This window comes from Charadrius vociferus, unplaced genomic scaffold (genome assembly GCF_000708025.1).
Source record: "Charadrius vociferus isolate BGI_N301 unplaced genomic scaffold, ASM70802v2 scaffold583, whole genome shotgun sequence".
Taxonomy (NCBI): Eukaryota; Metazoa; Chordata; class Aves; order Charadriiformes; family Charadriidae; genus Charadrius; species Charadrius vociferus.
In genome coordinates, this window is record NW_009647690.1 from 143365 (window position 1) to 162390 (window position 19026).

General features: G+C 36.9%; 1 protein-coding gene across 1 annotated transcript in view; it reads right to left on the minus strand.

The window, feature by feature from the left end:
* KIF16B (kinesin family member 16B) overlaps nt 1–19026 on the minus strand; it is a 126302-nt gene that overhangs the window by 73873 nt on the left and 33403 nt on the right. The window contains exons 12-14 of the mRNA XM_009881419.1: nt 4693–4812; nt 3981–4032; nt 2617–2754 (exon numbers count right to left, since the gene is read on the minus strand). Of these exons, the coding sequence (XP_009879721.1) occupies nt 2617–2754; nt 3981–4032; nt 4693–4812 (310 nt within the window). The remainder of the gene's footprint in view (nt 1–2616; nt 2755–3980; nt 4033–4692; nt 4813–19026) is intronic.

Below are 19026 nucleotides of genomic sequence, written 5' to 3' on the forward strand. Positions count from 1 at the left end.
CTCTCCTAGGTTTCTCTTTTACTACTTGTTTGAATTCTACCATCATTATTTGTATTATTCCATTATTAAAGAAAAACTCTACAGTCTTAATTCCCACTGACAGAACTTAGATAAGCATCAACATCAAAGCTTCTTTAGGGAAAAAAAAGTCTGGACAAAACCATGCAGTCAAATATTTGCTGAGCACCAGGTTCGATTGTCCGCCGTTGTACAACACGGCTCTCCATCAGAATGCAACTATGCAAAGTGCAGCGTAATGTTGTCTTTGAAACATAACTGGATTTGCTATGGGGTTTGCTTTCCATTTATTTACTGTAAGCAACAATTCTTGTTCTCCTTGAATGTTAAATGGCAAAGAAAAAAGGTTCGTCATCAAATACATTGATAGTACTAACAACAACAACAAAAACTAAGCAAAAAAAAGTCTTTATCATTTGTGGAGCCCTAATCTCACAATTTAATTGGTTGACTCCAACACATAAACGACCAGAGTGCATAGGGAAAAAAAAGAAACAACAAAACAAAAAAATACATATATAAAAGATGAATGACTGTTCAATGTCATCAAGCATCTCTGACCTAAACAGAGAAATATTTTGGAAGTATGTAAACACACATATCTATAGTTAAGATCTTACCAACTTCTAAAAGTCACCTTTTTATTTTTAAAAGTTTCTTTTTTATTAACGAACTATAAAAAACAAGCAGTGGGAGGTTATGTTAAGTACTGAAGGGTTGGCAGTTTAGCCTAAAAAAACTGAAAAATTGGTTTAAGTTGAGGATATAATTAAGCTAAGGACAAACTCTAATTGTGAATATTAATTCAGTTACCTCTAGAAATCCTACCGTATGTTCTTAAGAATAAAAAATACTGTGGTAAGTTACATTTACACAAAAAGGCCACATTAGCCAAAATTCACAAGTGCTGGAAGTAATCTGTGGAAGGAAGTGCTAACTAATTACTATGTCTCTTTTTTTTTTTTAACTCCATAACAGTCTAAAAATTTAACACATTTTCAAATGAACAGTGATTAATGATGAACGGAAACATTTAAATCTATCAGCAGTTAATCAGCGTTACCTAAAGCGGATATTTAAGGAGGCTGACACTTCATGCTGGGATACTAAATGTTAACACAGCCACGGTATGTGGATTGGGCACGAGTCGTTAAACTAGTTATTTCATCAGTTTTCCCCACCTGATGTCACAGCTGCCACCTTTCTCTCAGACTCAGTCTGGTTACACAGGCTACAGGTCAGCTTATGCGGCTCTTTCACAATTTAGTAACTCAAAGCAAATCTTTCCCCTTCTTTTGAGCTGCAAATTTCTTTAGACGGAAATTTGGGAGGAAAAAAGAGTCATGCTTACACTCTTTACAGTACAAAAATCAAGTTGTTAGATATGCCTGGAAGAGGAAAACAGCATTCAAACTGCCACTTTCTTCTGAAGCACATCAAACCTTACTGCCCTTAAAATGCAGTAGGATAAAGTAAAGATGAGTCATTGCAACTCAATTCTCACTGTTTACAGTGTTATTTGCCATTAATGCCAATGTTTCTATTCCATTTATCAATGGGACTTACTCAAAGACAAAGGGGGCTGAGCTTTCTTTTCTTCCCCCCAGTACCTGTAACAGAAACAAGCACATACGCCTCTCATTTGGCACAAAGAAATAGACACTTTACGAAATCAACGTTCCCTCTCTACACCAAACTCCTTCCTTTCTGAAAGCAGACTTTTGAAGGGATTGTTTGAGTTCAGCAAAGATGCAAGACTTCCCTTGTTCAACACTGTATTCTTCTTTTATTAGAATAAGCTTACTCTGAAAGTTCCTTTCCAGGAATGTCAAGTGACATGGGTTTTCAGCAGCTGAGCTGTGTCACAGCCTCACAGGTCTTCAGCTCATTGCTAAACGGAAAGATATTCTGGGTGCTCCGGGTAGATAAAGCATCCCGAACCTCTGCTGCAGCACTCACCAGCTTACTTTTTAGCCAGTCCTTTCCAGACCAACATAATGCACTTTTGTTCCCAGCTGCTTTTTCATTTCCAGATTTCAAAGCTTTTATATTAATATTATAATTCTCTAAACTTCCTCCGTAAGGGTCAGCCTGCCCCTTTTTGTCATTGCCCTACAGCTGCAGTGAACAGATACTCCAGCTGAATCTCCTGCTATACAAGAGGATTTGGCACCAGAGCGTTAAGCAGGACCGGCCTGAAGCTCGGGGAGAGGGGCGCAGGAGGGGTCTCTGACATTATTTTAGTCCTACAGAGACCAATATTCTTTTGCTTGTATTACAGCAACCTAAGCAATCTGGCATGGAGTTCATTTTACCTATAACGTGGAATGAAATCAAAGGGTAACTATCAATTCATACTCAAGATCGTGAAGGGGCTTAAATTAGTAAAGAATTCTCTTTTCACCACATGGCAATTCTTTGACAGAACAAAAACTCTGTGGCTCTCCTGATGGTTTTGGGCTGTAGTTGAGAAGACATGAAATTAAAATTAAACAAACAATAACCCTTTCATATACACACAGATTTATTTTTTTTCAGTCCCGTTGCCAGGAAAAAGCAAAGATGCCGTATCAAAAATGACATTACGCTGGGTAATACCTTGGTTTAGGTGTGTGGCCTCTGTAATCTGAACACCATTCACAGAACACTGCGCTCCATTCAGTGGTATTAGATTCACAGTACCGTTGAGATTTTCAAAGATGCAATGCTCACTTTCCAAATCAAGGCCATGAAGAACTAAATACAAAGAAATACAATAACATAATTAGTCTCTCAACAACTAGTAAGATTAGCATGCTGATATTAATTTATTAAGAACACATTGAACTACATATTTGAGACGATCTTTTCTCTGTATTCTGGACAATGTTTTTTTTTCTTCCTTCATCACATCCTGCATGCCTTAAACATCGACGCTGTTCATTGTTTTATTGTAGTGGAAAGAAGTGTGTTGGTTTGTTTGGGTAGTTTTGGTGTAATGTTCTTTCCTCCTATGTTTTAGCACCAGATTAGTAAATGCTTCTTTCCTCCTGATGGCAAACAGTAAAGTAAAATTTACATCTTTGTAGAGACAAGGGTTTTTTGACTGGTTTCTGGGAAATAATGAAAGCTTCTTGACCTTAAAGCAACTACGCTTAAATTTGAAAAGACAGGATATAATCTGCGATTGTAGACTAACAAGGATGGCTGAAATGAGGTTCTTATGTTCTATTATATTCAGGCCTTTTATGAATCAGTTATACTATCTTCTGCCTCTTCAACTAATGTATGATTATCTCTACCTGTATTGTTTGATACCACAAAACAACACAAGGTCACTAGTTTAATGAAATTTATATAAAAACTTTAATCCAGGCATCTTTTGACCCTCCAAAACATACCAAACTAAGTTATTTGACTCTCAATCTCTCACCTGAGAATTACAGGATGCAGTTTATTTAATGGAACTGCCTTCAGGCAACGTATGTGACAGAGTAGTCCAGATCTCGCAGTTTGTTACTTTGTTAAGAAGTGAATAAGAAAATCGGTAGAAGAAGCCTACCTACTTTTTACCAACTTCTAGAATGTTCTTCAACTCAAATCTAAAAGTCCATAGACTGCTTTAGGTATAACAATGTAACACTACTGTCATTATACAAAGGTTAAGAGAATGACTGGGTAGTAATTGTGACAGGCTTCTGAAGAAGGATGGTATTTTTACAAGATGCTATTTCAAAAGCAGCAAGAAATAAGTTAGTAACAAGCACATGAATAAATTTTAAGCCCACAAGCTATTTTAGAAGTCATGTTCCTTGAAGTAAATCCCATGTAATTCAGCTCTCAATTTTTCTAAAAATTAAAATATGCAAGAACATACAGACAATTAACTGAAAAAGGGAAAAAAAATATGGAGCTTTGTTCATATATTGGGATGTCAGAAGGAAAGACAACTAAAGAACATTAAAAAATGCCAAATTCCATACCAATATCCTGTTCTGTCATAGCATCTTCTCTGCCAACATATGTTTGCCCCTCCTAATTAAGAGAGAAACATGCATTATTTTCAGTTGAAATCTCCCTTCCTCCCCCAACCAAGTTGTGCGTTATCCTTCCACTTTCTTAGACTAACCTGAACAAAATTTATGTTTAAGCATACATGAAAAAAAAAAAACCCCAAAAAAACCCAGGTAGCATTTTTAGAATGCTTTCTCAGACATTATTATACAATATTATTAGCAAATTCAACTTCCAACTATCCTGTGTAGAATCATCTTTGTGGTCTTAAGGCAATTAATCTAGATTTGGATTTCACGTCAAGCTTCACAATGAGGTGAATGACAAACCAATATACGTGGCTAGGAATGTTAAACACCTATCTCCAGTTAACCAGTTGACACTTAGGACAAGCCGAAACAGTAAATTAAGAGATATTTTAATTGAAACAGTTGCAACCTCTTAAGAGCTTTTCTTATCATCGCAGAGAAACGTAATGAGTTTTTCTTACTGTTGTGAAGAAATGTAATGAGTACTATATTTAGATAGCAAATTAATACTACTGCATGTCTACAGAGACATTATTATACAATATTATTAGCAAATTCAACTTCCAACTATCCTGTGTAGAGTCTACTGTAAAAAAAAAAAAAAAGGATCACAAGGCATATAGAAGCTATGGAAACACAGATGTGTATTTACCTTCAAGTGGTACAAGATGATACCAGTGCTGAGAAGATCATCATCAATGCCAATGAGATGAGGCAGTTCCGAATCTAACACAACACCTATCCCTTCCTTCCTCAGAGCCAAAGTTTGCTCCTGCAAAGGACAAAAGTCTATTTATTAGGTATGCAAGAAATAGCGTTCTTCCTTCTCTTTCTAAACCACGTTTAACGTAACTTATTCTCTGTTATATCACCAAAAAACCCTGCAGGTTTTTTTATTTTTATTTTTACATTTTAAATGGGACTTTCATATTTCCACTAAGCGTTCCAAGCTCGCTGTTCAGGAAATCTGTGAAGGTGTTATTTGAAAGAAACCAGACAAACAGCTGAATTATACCAGATAAGGAAGATCAATCAAGAGCATAACAAAGCAATGTTGTCTAAAAGCAAGCTACCGACCACCTTGCATAACGGCAAGAATTTAAAACTCAGAATTCAGCACGGCTAAGGACGAGAAAACTGAAAACTCTTTGGCAACCCTTTAAATAAACAGAACCTTGCACAATAAAAACCCCAGGCATCTCAAAATTTGGTAAGCCTAAGCAGTTAAAACATCATCCACTGTAAAGTAAGCATTGAAAGTAGTAAATAAATGTAAGAACTATTTGCAGCACATAATTTCGATTCTTCAAAACTCCTTTGGGCAACATTGTACAGCCACCTGTAGGAGGAAGCATACTTCGGCAGGAATACAAGTGAGAGACTTCAACCTTGGATAAAATATCATGCGATGTAGTACTAATCAGACGGCCTACATAATAAATAAGAAATTAATTATTGCTTTGAAATACGTTTTAGTATTTATAAAGTTTATTTTTTCCAGTTGAAACACAATCCTATTGGCTTCTAGGCCTGGAAGATAATGGCAACAGAGACTGTGAACGTGTACATATGCTGCCTTTCAAAATAAATGTGTTTTTCTACCTAAAACAGCTAAGCCCTTACAAGCCAAGGAAGGCTGACAACCCAGGAAGGAGAGGCAATGTCAGCAAGTATCACTTCTGTGTATTATAAGGCGCACACTTTTCTCCTGGTGCTAGTAAACACGGAAAATAGATTTTCTGACAGCAGTGTGACTACTCCTTTTCCAAGTTATCAGCATGCCTTCTCCAGAGCCAACCAAGAAAAATATACTGTTTGTAAGAAAAAAAAAAGATAAATTGTTTTACATATTTTCCCAAGAAGAGCAACTTGACAAATCTGAAAGAAGAAAACAGATGCAGTATTTCATTTCCTTGCACAGTTCAAAACATTGTCAATATTGATACTGTTTAAAAAATTCTAAGTATGGATACACCTGGGGCAGAAGAGATGAAGATGCAGAGTACAAAAGACACTCCAAAAGAAAACCAAGAAATCCCGCTCTGGTCATGGAAGAATTAAGAAGTTCTCTAGCATTCAGGAAGAAAGAAAAAAGCTGCGATTCATGCTGCCTTGCACCTCTCTGACATTCAAACTGCACCCACCTATTCCTTGATATTATAAAACTGTCACCTCATAAAACCAAAAAAACTAAAGCTTAAATGATTGTTCGACTGAAAAAGGAATTTCAGTCAAAAATACCTATCGCATATTAAATATTTATTGAGTAGCATCTACTGTTATACATAATTTATAATGTTCCCACATGACGAGGTTGAAGACTTAAAACATTGAGGACTGGTGGCCGTTTACACAACTGCCGGCACCTTCGGCCCGATGCAACCGATAAAATATTAAGAGCTGAACGTTTTTCCCCCAGCACAACAAAGCATTTGCCAACATCCCTGACTGAGGAAGAAATAGACATCCTGGGAGGCAAAGAAATTATCCCTGGGTGAGAAAAATATCTCACAAATACTTAAGAATAAAGAAAATAAATGATTCTTCCTTTTCCAGTCTTTTAATATTTAACACCTTTTTACTGTATTCAGAAATAAAGCATGTATAGTTGTGACTTAAAATATAGATGTGTTGCTTATTTCTTCAGATCTAAAATTAAGGAGCGCAAATTAATTGAGTTTCTAAACCCTTATTTTGTAAATGACTCCCATTCACGCAGAGTGCATCCTGTTGATGGAAGCATTATAACAAATGCGGCGGACAGCAGCTGAGATGTACAACAGTTACTAAAGAAAAAACGTATCTGTAGTTCATTAGCTTTTATCTTCAGACACAAATTAGTAAAAATCCTGAATCTTAATCAGGTATCTGCTAAACTTCAGTCATTTGGGCTTAAAATTTAATTCCAGGTTTAAAAACTTCTGCAAGGAAGCCTCCAAACACCAAACCGTGCCCTTTTGCCCCAAACAGAAATCACAGAAACCCCATCAACAATAGATCTGTATTACTCTGTTCTCCCACAATCAGAGAAGGAAGAAAAAGGCCAGAAAGTAGTAGGCAAATTGCCCCTCTTTCATCCTCGACAGCATAGGAAGGACGTTTCCAAAGGAGGACAGACCTCTTCTGAAGTAAATGGAAGGTCTGTAAGCTATTATAAGGCAGAGAAACGAGTGGGTTTAATCCATTATTTGATTCACTTTCATTTGGGCAACACAATTTTGAAAAGCAGTGAGTCCGTAAGTCAAATGACAAGAGCAGGAAAGGTCACTGTCCCTATCTAAAAAATACTAATTCAGAAAATTTATGAAAACCTCAAGGTACAGTTTAAGAAAGCTGAATGTACCACATGCATCTTAGCTTGAATTATCCTTGAACAGAAAATTGTACGCATACTCCCTCAGTATTTAAGATGAGTTCATAGACTGCGGAAAATAAAGCAAGCCAAGTGTCATCCACAAAGAAGCTACCGTGTGAGAAGCGGCGGGGGGAATATAAAACTTTTCTTCTTTAGGAGCTGCTACATAAGAAAACATTTCCTTGAGCCAAGGTTAAAATAAGGGTATCGTATTGCATATTTAAATGATGGTCTCTTTGAATTTAGCTCTGACTCAGCAGTCAGAAATATCCTGATATAGTAAATTCATTAACACTTCTGTGCGAGATGTAAGAGGTATTGTGAAATCTCATCCCTTCTGCACTGATGCGTTAAGTTTGCTGTGTTAACCGATACGGAGGCATTCCCGAGCTCACAGCTAAGATACGTGCTGGGACTTTAGGAACAAAATCTTTATGTAAAGTTCTTATTTGAGCCGTAGAGTTAATCTTCATCATATACAACTGCCCATGACAAAGAATACCTCTAAGATACATAGGATGTCTTTAAAAGTATTTCTGTAAATGCACACACAGAGATGGAACTACAAAATTTACTTTCTTAACCAACAGCATACTACATAAAATTAAAAAAAGAAATAAGCCCAAAAGACATTTCTACTATTCCTTGACCAGCCTATCAGTAAAGTGAAACATGCTGCTACTGGCCCAGCACATATTAAAGAGTACACATAAATAGTACACTGCCCTTTTAATGAACAGAACCTCTTGGAGGAGCCTAATTTCTGTCCCACTTTCCAATGCAAAAACTCAATTCTTTTATTTAAATATTGAACAGTTAGCTGCTGGCACACAGTCCTGAGAATACACTGTGCAGACACTTTCAGTAAAACATAACATCATGCTGGCTAAGTAAATTGTCCAGATGTCTATATTTAAATTATGCAACAACGCATAATACCAAATTAAAGAAATTATGGGTAAAAACGTATAACGGCAAAAGTCTTCGCATTAATATTTAACCAGACTATGCTAGAGCAGATTCTTACACTAACAGGTACTTCGGGTGCATTTGATTTCATTGAAAACACGCTATTATATCTTGAGTTCACAAAAATGTCTGAAGATACTCAGTGGCCCAGCACTAACATTAAGCTCTCTATAAAATATATAGATGTAAACTGTACACAAGGGAAGTTCTTAATTCTTAATTGGTTTTCCTCCAGTTATGTATTCAGTACATTTTGTATTCCCTTTAAATCACTGGAAACAAATGTTTCATACCTACAGAAAAAAAAAAAATAATCTTAGAGTGCTCAGAATTCAAAGACAGGTGAAAATGCCTATTGCCAAATGCAGCACATCACAGAATTAGGGGAGTAGAAAAAGTTAAGCAGGAGTTCACCCCTTGCTAAACTGAAGGGCACTGTGGACATCAATAATTTACATAGATGCAAGAAGTGAACTGGAGAAACGGTGAGAAAAGGGAATTACATATAGACAAAGGCACAGGGTGTCTATCACCTGTGGTTCCATAGCTCCAAGAACCAAACACAGAACGCACAGGAAGTTTTCGGGGGAAGGATTGCTACCCGCTTGCCCTGTTTTACATTCCAAAATTGGGAACTGTTGAATAAAGCCTACTTCACCTACGGGGGTAATTATTCTGAGCTAGTATAATTTTTCTTTAACAACAGTACAAAGGATGAGAATGTTTGAAGTATGATTTAAAACCAGATTTCCTAGTGTCTTAACGTATATTATCAGTAAATATACCTTAGAAATCTGTGTTATCAATAAAAATTCTCAGTCTCTTTTGACTCCTGCTGATTTTTTACTTAAAAAAAATTTACATCAACGAGTTCTTCAGCTATTATGCATAAAAATCAACATAAGAAAAGACTTCTCATTCACATTTACACCTTTTTTTGATACAATGGACCATTTTTATCCTGTGTTGAGGGAGTACGAAAGATCTTACTACTGTAAACTCAAATTAGTAGTATGAAAAAAAAAAATCACCTAATAATTCATTACGCAGCTTTTTTTGCTTTTGGCGAGTTACCTTTCAAGAGATGTGTGCAAAGAAGTGGCAAATATGGAAGCAGCAATCCTGACTGAAGAGAAACGCCTCCTTTCCTGACCACCTCCCCAACTCCTCAATTTGCAGAACCTTTCCTAGTTCTTGACATTTTTGAGAAAACAAGAGGAAAAATTCTTTGGGGACTGTTTTTGTTGTCTGTCTTTACCTCGTCCTTCCTTCTTCTTCGTTTCAACAAGGTTTACCCCAACAATTCTATCACCTCCGTGTTTTCATTCAGGTCATATCCCCTTTCCTAATACGCAGCTTTCTGATTCTTTGCATAAAGTGCAGCGACGCTACCAGTGTTATCTACATTCATAGCTTTATACTTCAACAACAACGTGCACTGCACGCCTTATGTGGGGAAAAAAAACAACACAACATTTAATTTGCATTAGAGAGTAAATACCTGTGTAGATCCTCTCACAATCGCAACAACTAAAGAAGCTAAACTCCAATTTACCAGCACAAACAATTTTTCACTTAAACTTTCTTAACCTGTAAATCCTTTTTGCATTTAGCTGAAGGTTGTCATTGCATTATAAAGCCAGACAAGCTAAATTATAGATCAGTGAGATTTTATAGAATAAAACCCAGGAATAGTTTAGCTGAATAAAGTACTAGAGCTTCCATCAAACAATTGAAGTACAAGAGCTAAATTATTCTGCAGTTTTCCAATCTATTGCTTTGACACCCTAACTAAATTATCCAATAATCAGGAACTCAGATCAACAAAATACTACCTTATTGTACGCCTCATCTGTGCATTCCACAGAAATCTAATTTATCTTTAGAGTTACAAAATCTTCCAGATATGTCAATGGGATATGTGACGCTTTCACTATTCCTATATCACCCTCCATACATTTACATGTTTATCTACATTAATCAAATACTCTTATGAAATATGAAAGCTTTCAGTGCAAATGAAAAAATCCTGTTCCTCATCACGTTTCCCCCCTTCTTTTCTTTTTAAACAGGGGAATATTTTGCCTACTTATCTAAGACAGACCATCCTCCAGCATGCCATTCCCTTCTATGCAAGCTATGAAAACGTTGTTTGCAAATATATTACATTCCACATGGCACTGGTAAACAATAACCGTCCTTCGTGAAAACACCTAACTTTGGTCTTAGACTTCAACTCGCATGCAATTCTGCACGACTCATAACTGCTAAAGCCTCAAGTTTGAAGCAAAACCCGCGAAGCATTTCTATTGCGTGTTTGAGCAAACGCTTGCAAAACAGCAACCTGTTGCTCAGTCAAAAGTCCACTTCAGAGCTCTGAGAAAAGCAAGTCTTGTAAACCCAACTACGCAACAAGATCACCAGTCTTGTACAAAACAGCTGTAGGCCATGGCCCCGTTCCACCTCTACATTATTTCTTTTTCCCCCATCTAAATACAAACTAACTGTTATTTTCCACTCAAAGCTTATTCCCATTATTTGGGTGGTACAGTCCTAACAGTTGGAGAGGTTTTTAATGGATTAAAAATAGCAGGATTTAAGGGGAATACACTGCAGACAGACTTCTGTTTCTATTTACAGAAATTATCTGAATAATTCTAGATTTCATTCTTCTGAAAGAAAACTGCTACATAAACAGATGGACTGCTCCTCTGAATTTTCAACTGCATTGCATGCTAATTATTATATTTATAAAGAAGACGCAGCCAACTATTGAAGTTGCAATCACAATATTAAGAGGCGAGCACACTAAAAATGTAGTGAAGTTTCGAGTAAGCCCTAGAAAACACAAGAACGCTTACTTCTGTAATTGAAGCAAAACTTCAGGAATTTTACTTCTGCTTAAAACACCAGCAATGTTTCTTTTACCTGAGGGGAAAGAACTGCAAGTGACCTCCTGTGTTACCAAGTGCAGTTCCCAAATAACATAATAAATCATTTTATAGGTTATACTCAGGTTCTCATCTGTTATATAACGTAAATTGTTTTCATATATTTGGTCTGAACTTACTAATAGTCAGTTCATCGTGGTGTATCGTGCATCACTATTGACATTCAGCCGAAATAATTATTTTCCTTCTCTGGCATTTATTCATTGATACAGTTAGGGACAGCAGTCCTACCCACTCTCCTTACTGTGGTTACACCAGGCTACACTCCAAGCATCTCCTTTCATGCGAGCGGGCTCACCGTACCCTGGTGTTTAACGCACCCTCCCTCGAGGCCATCTTCCTTGACCTCCGTGACTTGCGTGCCGTGTGCCCAGTGCGTATACAATTTCACGAGCACCACGCACAACGGCACCCCTATTTTCCACTCACTGCACAAAACATCTATCTGATCCTTCCCAGATTTCATTTGTCTTTCATGCAGACATACTACCTCATGACAGTGAAGTCTCATGCCATCCTCCTTCCCTTCCACGGTGTATTAAGTTTTTATTAGTCCCAAAGCTTTTTATGCAAACTATTTATCATCAATCACCCTTCTATTATTCTAATCCTTCGAGACGTCCCGTCCTCTGTGACGTGCTCTGCTAGACAAATTATGTCTCCCAGCTTTAATATCAGCAAACTTCAGTTAACACACCTAAAGAAATCGTTAAATCTGATCAAGCCCAAAAATGAGCTCCAACACCACCTTCCCCCAAAAAACCACTACCACCAACTGCCCTCCCCCTCCCAGTACCACCGCTTCCATCACATCCTCTGTATAACCACTTTTATCTTATTTAGATTCTAATCTCCACACTGTCTAATTAAGGAAATAGTTTCCTATATGTCCCAGGGTCAACGGCTTTACCGACATCCACAAAGACAAGAACTGGTCCTACAGCTGTTTCTAGCAGGGATCGCTGACGGACTGAGCCAGATCCAGCATGTACTGAGCAGACAAGCCAGGACCAGCTAGCTCTAGAAACGATCACAGACTATAGACAACATTCTGAATATTAATTAAGTAGGGAATGACTATTTAAAAAAACCACCAGATTTACAGGGAAGAAGGTAGTTATGATTGTTCCGATTTTTGAAAGACATACGGCAGAAATAAATAAAACATTTCAAAGAAGTCTTCACGACAAAAGCATTTCTGAAAATTCAAGTCTCCTCATTAGTCCAGCAAATATAAGCAATTCAGGAGGCAGTATTAGTCAAGGCTGTGAGTCCCTCCACAAATTACTGCAGCATAACGACCGTAGGTCAGAGTAGCAGTTCTGAATTTAACATTTGCATTTAGCTTTAAATGTTTAGTTCTGCTAGGGAGTATTTTAGCAGACTATTTTTCTTTCATTTCATCTTGAAAACAGAGCTTATAATGACTTTTCTGGTAATTGACAAAGGTATAATCACCTTACTTTTTCCCCAGAAATAATGTGCCAAGTTTTACTAGGTCAGTGACAGCAAATATAAGTTGTCGCTTATGTGAAGTTTTTAATGCAAATTAAAGGACTATTAAAAGGTCAGAAACTGCAAAAAATACATTCACTTTGATCTCAAGGCAAACATTTGAGAATGCTACAAAAAGACAGAATAAAGTGCCCTTTAAAAACTATCAGTTTGATTTTGTGTACCCAAAGCATAAAATAATTGGTGCTTTAAGCTGGCACAAAGGGCATTAGCAACCCGTGGAACGCCATGAAGTCAGTAGGATTGTTGATACGCTTCTTTTGTAAAGCTGGTAAACTCGGTTGGGGAAACGAAACTTTTCCTAGCAACTATACACAAATTCTCTTCATTCAAATTCCAGTGAAATAAGCCCTATCTAAAAACACACTCAAATTCTATCATTTACAGTATACAAGATATGTATATGTACATATAAATATGAATAAAAAATGTATTTTATCCATAGTATACTGTCAATTAACACGATGGTGGTGAGGCACTGGCACAGGTTGCCCAGAGAGGTTGTTGAGGCCCCATCCCTGGAGGTGTTCAAGGCCAGGCTGGATGTGGCCTTGGGCAACCTGGTCTAGTGGGAGGGGTCCCTGCCCATGGCAGGGGGGGTGGAACTCGGTGATCTTCAAGGTCCTTCCCAATCTAAACCATTCTATGATGCTATGGTTCCATGAATTGTCTAATTTGCAGCATTTACAGTACAATGACTGAAAGCCAGGAGGAGAGACACAGGAAATGCCTTTTTATTACATTTAATGAAACTACAGTTTATTTCACAATTTTAACAATGGAATAAAAACGAACAAGTCATTCTAATTTGCAATAGCCCAATATAGTAATTTAACTGCTTTAAAGAACAGCATAAGGGGACACCAAATGCTTGAACTCTGATCGTAACAGAAGGACCTCAATTTTAACTACAAACAATAATGAATCACATATATAGATGCCAAATAAGATGAAAGCATCCACGGTGGGAAAAAAGAAAAAAAAAAAAGTCAAACAAATAAAGAGGATAAACACGCATAAGATGGGGGGAAAGGACAAGATGACAAGAGTATAATTCCCAAAATACACTCACAAGAAACATGTACTGTTTGTATCGACGGGAAGTGTCCTTTAAAAATAAAACAAAAACAACTTATATTGTGAATTCTACAACATGGCCTCAGTCCATAACACCATGGCCAGAAGAAATATCCTATCTAATTGAAGACCAAAAAAAAGAAAAAAAAAAAACACCCCAAAACTTAAATCATTTTATAAAGCCAAGATAGACATTCCAAATATCGAGTGAAGTGCAAAGTCCCCATCACATTTTTTTTTATAAGTTCAGCCAAAACTGATTGAGGGAAAAAAAAAAAAAAAACAAACCAAAAAAAACCAGGATGCCCCAAAATCGCAACCTATGTAATCCAGACTACAATAAAATAGGGCTTTCTTGGCAGGCTGCAGTTTTGCCAAATTTGAGTATTTTTTAAATTTAGGGCCTATTTAGCCGATGAGGGTAACTTAGCAGAGTAGACAGCTTTGCCAGCTACTAACAGAAAATAACACTTCCTTTAAAGTTATAAACCTACCGTACATTTTGGAAGAAAATGCAAAGCAATCTACCCAAACCTCATGAAGCAATCAGTGACCTTTGCACTTTGAACCCTAACTTAGATAGCTGTCATCTTTTTTGCACTCTCAGAAAAACCTCCAGGGGACTACTTTTTGCCAGCTAATACAAAAGAATAAAAAAGAAAACCATGTTCACCCAAGGAGGTATGACATCTGTTATATTTACATACTGTAAAAAATGAGGCAAGTTTCTCTTCTTCAGTGGCAAAGCTTTACGTTATTTTTAGAACCCTACTGAGATTTGAACACACCAGTGCACAAATGCTGCATGTCATGGCAGCCTTGACTCTCACCTGAATTCCCAGTGACTCCTGGTAAGCACTACTGCATCTCAAAATTATAGATCTAGTGGATGTAATTCATCCCACTATGTAAATGATCTCAAAATCAAGTATTAATGCACTGAGACGGAGTACAATGGAGCACTTTTCAATGACTTATAATGGCTGGCAAGTAAATATCACCAACCAGAAGAGATGGAGGTCAAATCCACTTGTTCAAACATTTCATATTTTCAGAGGTTAAATAAGACCTCATAACGGGACTAATTTTACCTATTTCAATAAAAAAAGCAGACTAGGTGTTTGAAATATTCATTTAAATGCTTCATTAACATAAATTTTCAGGAGCAGATTAAAAATATCTTCCAAAAATGTTGCCAACCAAAACTATGTGACATCGAAGTCAGCTTGAATTTAACACGTACAGTGTTCTTTCTTAACGAAACCAGTTGACAGGTCGATTAAGACCAAAAAGATCACTGGTAAACAAAAGCTTACAGCCTCTGAATACTACTTGTTGAGTTCAGAACAAACTTTGATATTGCTTTACCAAAAGCAATCTTGCATTAAACATTTAAGTATGTTATTTTAAAAATAGAGAAAACTTTCAGGTTTCTTATCTAAAGCAGCTTATACTTGGACAAAACTATAGAGATTTAAACATAAAACCAAATATAACCAAATTATCTCTCCCAGGCATATTTCAATTAAGTGTCTTAATGAGCGTCTTAAATTCAGCTAATCAATTTAGGTCTTAAGAGACTGGCAACTTTAAAGGAAAACGGCCAACAGAAAATTCCTCAGGCAGAAACCCTCTCAGATTTCCCTGGGTTAAGGATACCGTTTCCCTGGATTAAAGGAATCTTTAACCTTAAAATCCTCCTTTGCCTTTGTGCTAAGCTCTCTATGACCCTAACCCTGAAACCAATCAAGGTCCACCAGACCACTGCCTCCTTCCTTCCACATCTCAGCACTCCATGTTGGATTTTGTATCCATCTCTCTACTGACTGAAACCAAAGAAAGAAATAATGAGAGACCACGACGTGATCACGTAATTAAAGACTGTGTAAACAGAAGTAAATGGCAGGGGGATTGCTGTAATTCAGCTGGGCATTTTAAACATCTACATTTCAGCTGCCCAAAAGTGTGACTTTATATTTGCCATATTATCAGCTGCATTTCTCACTGGAAAAATCTTCCCTCGCCAACATTAAGTAAGTTGGTATATGTAACCAAAAAGACAAATGAATCTGTTTATTCTTATAGGGGCCAATCAACAACTCAAATGAACACCAGAAAACCAAAACTATACGCTCTTCTTCCTTAACACAGATAATTCCTGGTTATGTGATAGTCACTCTGTCTAAGGATAAGATTTTTTTTTTTTTGCCCCAAAATCCAGGTGTTCCTGGAAGCAAGTAATCAGTAAATAAATGAATATTCCAGAGCAATTGCCATATCAACATTCCAAACTCTGATCTTCTCAGAGTTCCTATTAAAAAGCTGTCACCACAAAAGCTGCAGAAGCACAAATGACAAGTGGATCCCACTGGGGAAAAAAAAAAACCAAAACAAAACAAAAAGCAACACAACAACAACAAAAAATGCCCTACAACTAAGGACATGTCATTCCTTCATGCAAAACATGATCCACAATTAGTTATAGTGATTTTTTTTTTTAAAAAAAAAAAAAAAAGCTTCTGGACAGCTTATCTTGCTCCTTAAAGCAATCAAGCTTCCCATGATGACTGGGGTACTGGATTTTGAACTGTTTCCCTGGACCAGAAATTCTTCTTTAAAACCAACATCCCCACATTCAACTGAAAAAAACAGGAGAGACTGGCCATTGTGTTTACCAAAGATTCAAATATGGTATTTTCTTGAGTCATGTCAGCACCATTCTTGGCCCACCATCAGCTTGTCAAACCCACGTGCTGACCACACCACTATCCATCCGAAACCAGAAGTCCGATACTGTAGCCTGAGCTCAGGAATGGAAATGAAGGAGGATGGTAAGAAGCTTCTAAGGGGTGGTAATAAACCAGTTTCGCTCTTTATGGCATCAGAATGCTGCTTCGCCTAATTAACGTCTGAGCACTTTTGGACTGCTACAAAATGTAAGAAGTTGAAACCCTGGGTTTTTTTGTTTTGAAATGTAACCCATCTCCAGATTTGTTTCCTTATGCTGTGTGAACACAGCCACAAAATGAGAACACAAGGGAAAATGCAAAACAGTTGAAAACAAAATCAACTTCCAACCCTTGACAAACAAAGATTTGGAGATGTGCTCATGCAGGAAGACACTTTTTAACAGAAATGTGCCATCCAGAAAATCCAAGAATTTCATGAAACACATTCAGAACAAATCCTTCAGCAACAGTTTGTCCAGATGCTGCAAATCAGACTTTTAAAGACATTAAATGTAAATATTTAACAAAAATTTCTACAGAAGTTGACATTTTGAAGATGAGTTAAGTCCTTAACTGGTCTGTTGTGGATTAGTTGGTTTAGTGTGGATTAGTTGGATTAATTACCTCTTCTGAATTTACCTAAGGGTAAAAAATCCAGATGTAAAAATGGTGACATTCATAGATGAACTATTACTAGGTCAGAATCTGCCCAAAATCGCAAATCTTTTGCTGAAAAAGTTCCTGCAAAACAATGAGACTTCTTTCACACAGAAGGAAGTTATGCCGGGGAAAAGAAGAAAAATTAACTACCCCATAGCATTCTGCCTAAACCATGTAACTTGAAAGGATTCATACAGCCAAATCCAACTGAAAACAAATAGGAATTAGGCACCTAAAATACTTTCAAGCGCTGTTTCAGTACCTAAACCAGGGATAACCTGAAACACTAGCACATTACCCTCCAACAAATAAAACTGAACCTGCACACTCTTTAACAAGACTCTATTGGATTAGTCAATCACTGCTGACAAGATTTTTGATTTCCTTCTGGGAAGACTGCAGTGGAAAGAGAAGGATATTAAGTTATATTAGATTGTCAGGGCTGAGTATTCTCTATGCTACATGTCTCAATAATATCCTCATGGTCAGAGGGGAAAATACATAAGTGTACCAAAAAAAAAATATTCTGCATAATAAAGCCATTTTGCTATGGACCAACTGGAAAAACCTACAGTAACAGTGGCAGAAAAATGATTTGGAAACAACACAGATGTGTTCACAAAGCTATTCGCATTTGCGTTGATGGGTTAAACTATCCAGACTACAAGCTGAAGAGATGGAACAGACCCACTCCGTACTTTTGAATGCTGCGTTGCCTCCTGGAAGACAGGCAGACATTTCATCAACAGTTTTCCAGACAACTAGTATATACATAGTCATCCTGCCAATATTAGGAAATACTGGAAAAGTACACCAGGAAATATTAGAAATGCCAGCATTAGGTAAGGTATTGATACGGCGGTTTAGAATGTAAAAGGATTTATCAAAGCGTATTACTCAAAGAACTAAAAGAGGACCAAGGACGAGAAAGCATTTACTGTCAACATGACTTTATGGATGAGAGGAACAAAAGGTAGGAGAGGAGAAAAAAAGATTTCAAAAGATTGTGACATCTGTTTTGGGCTTACTAGTAATAATTCCTTAAAAGATGAAGGGAGAAACAACTGAGTATTTAGCTTGTTATGTTTTGGATGGGAACTGGTTACACAGACACCCTTCTTGCTCTGCAGGCTGGCTCCCTTGCAAAATACTTATCACAAAGAGATCAGCCAAGGCAAAACACTGAGCAGCAGCTGAAAGAAATTCAATTGTGTCTAATTGTGACTGACAAGACAATTCCAGGGTAAAAAAAAAAAAAAAAATCTGTTCCAAGAAAACAACTTTGAAATATTTGAGATTCCCATTAAAGTGACAGCCTACACATTAAGTATGAAAAGCTGTTTTATTCCATATTGTATCAGTGAAGCTGCTCCCCTCCTTAGTGGGTGTCTGTTAAATAAGCTTTTTTTGTATTCTATAAAGCTGTATATACAATATCAAATTTCTCAGCTATGTTTTATTATGTTCAGCTTGACACAGGCATGGTTTCTGGAATAACAAAAGAAGTTTCGAATCACCTGCCACAGAAGTAGTAGATGCTATTTGGGAGGCAAGGGGAAGAGAGGAGGAAACACGGAACACGCCACCAGTGAAGAGGTGTACACTTTAGAGCCTGCAGACACACCAAAGCTACATTTTGTACTATCTTCGGACTTCAATAAAATGTTTTTGAAAATTAAAGACTATGCTTTTCCTTTAACAACAATAAATTAATTATTTATGTAATCATC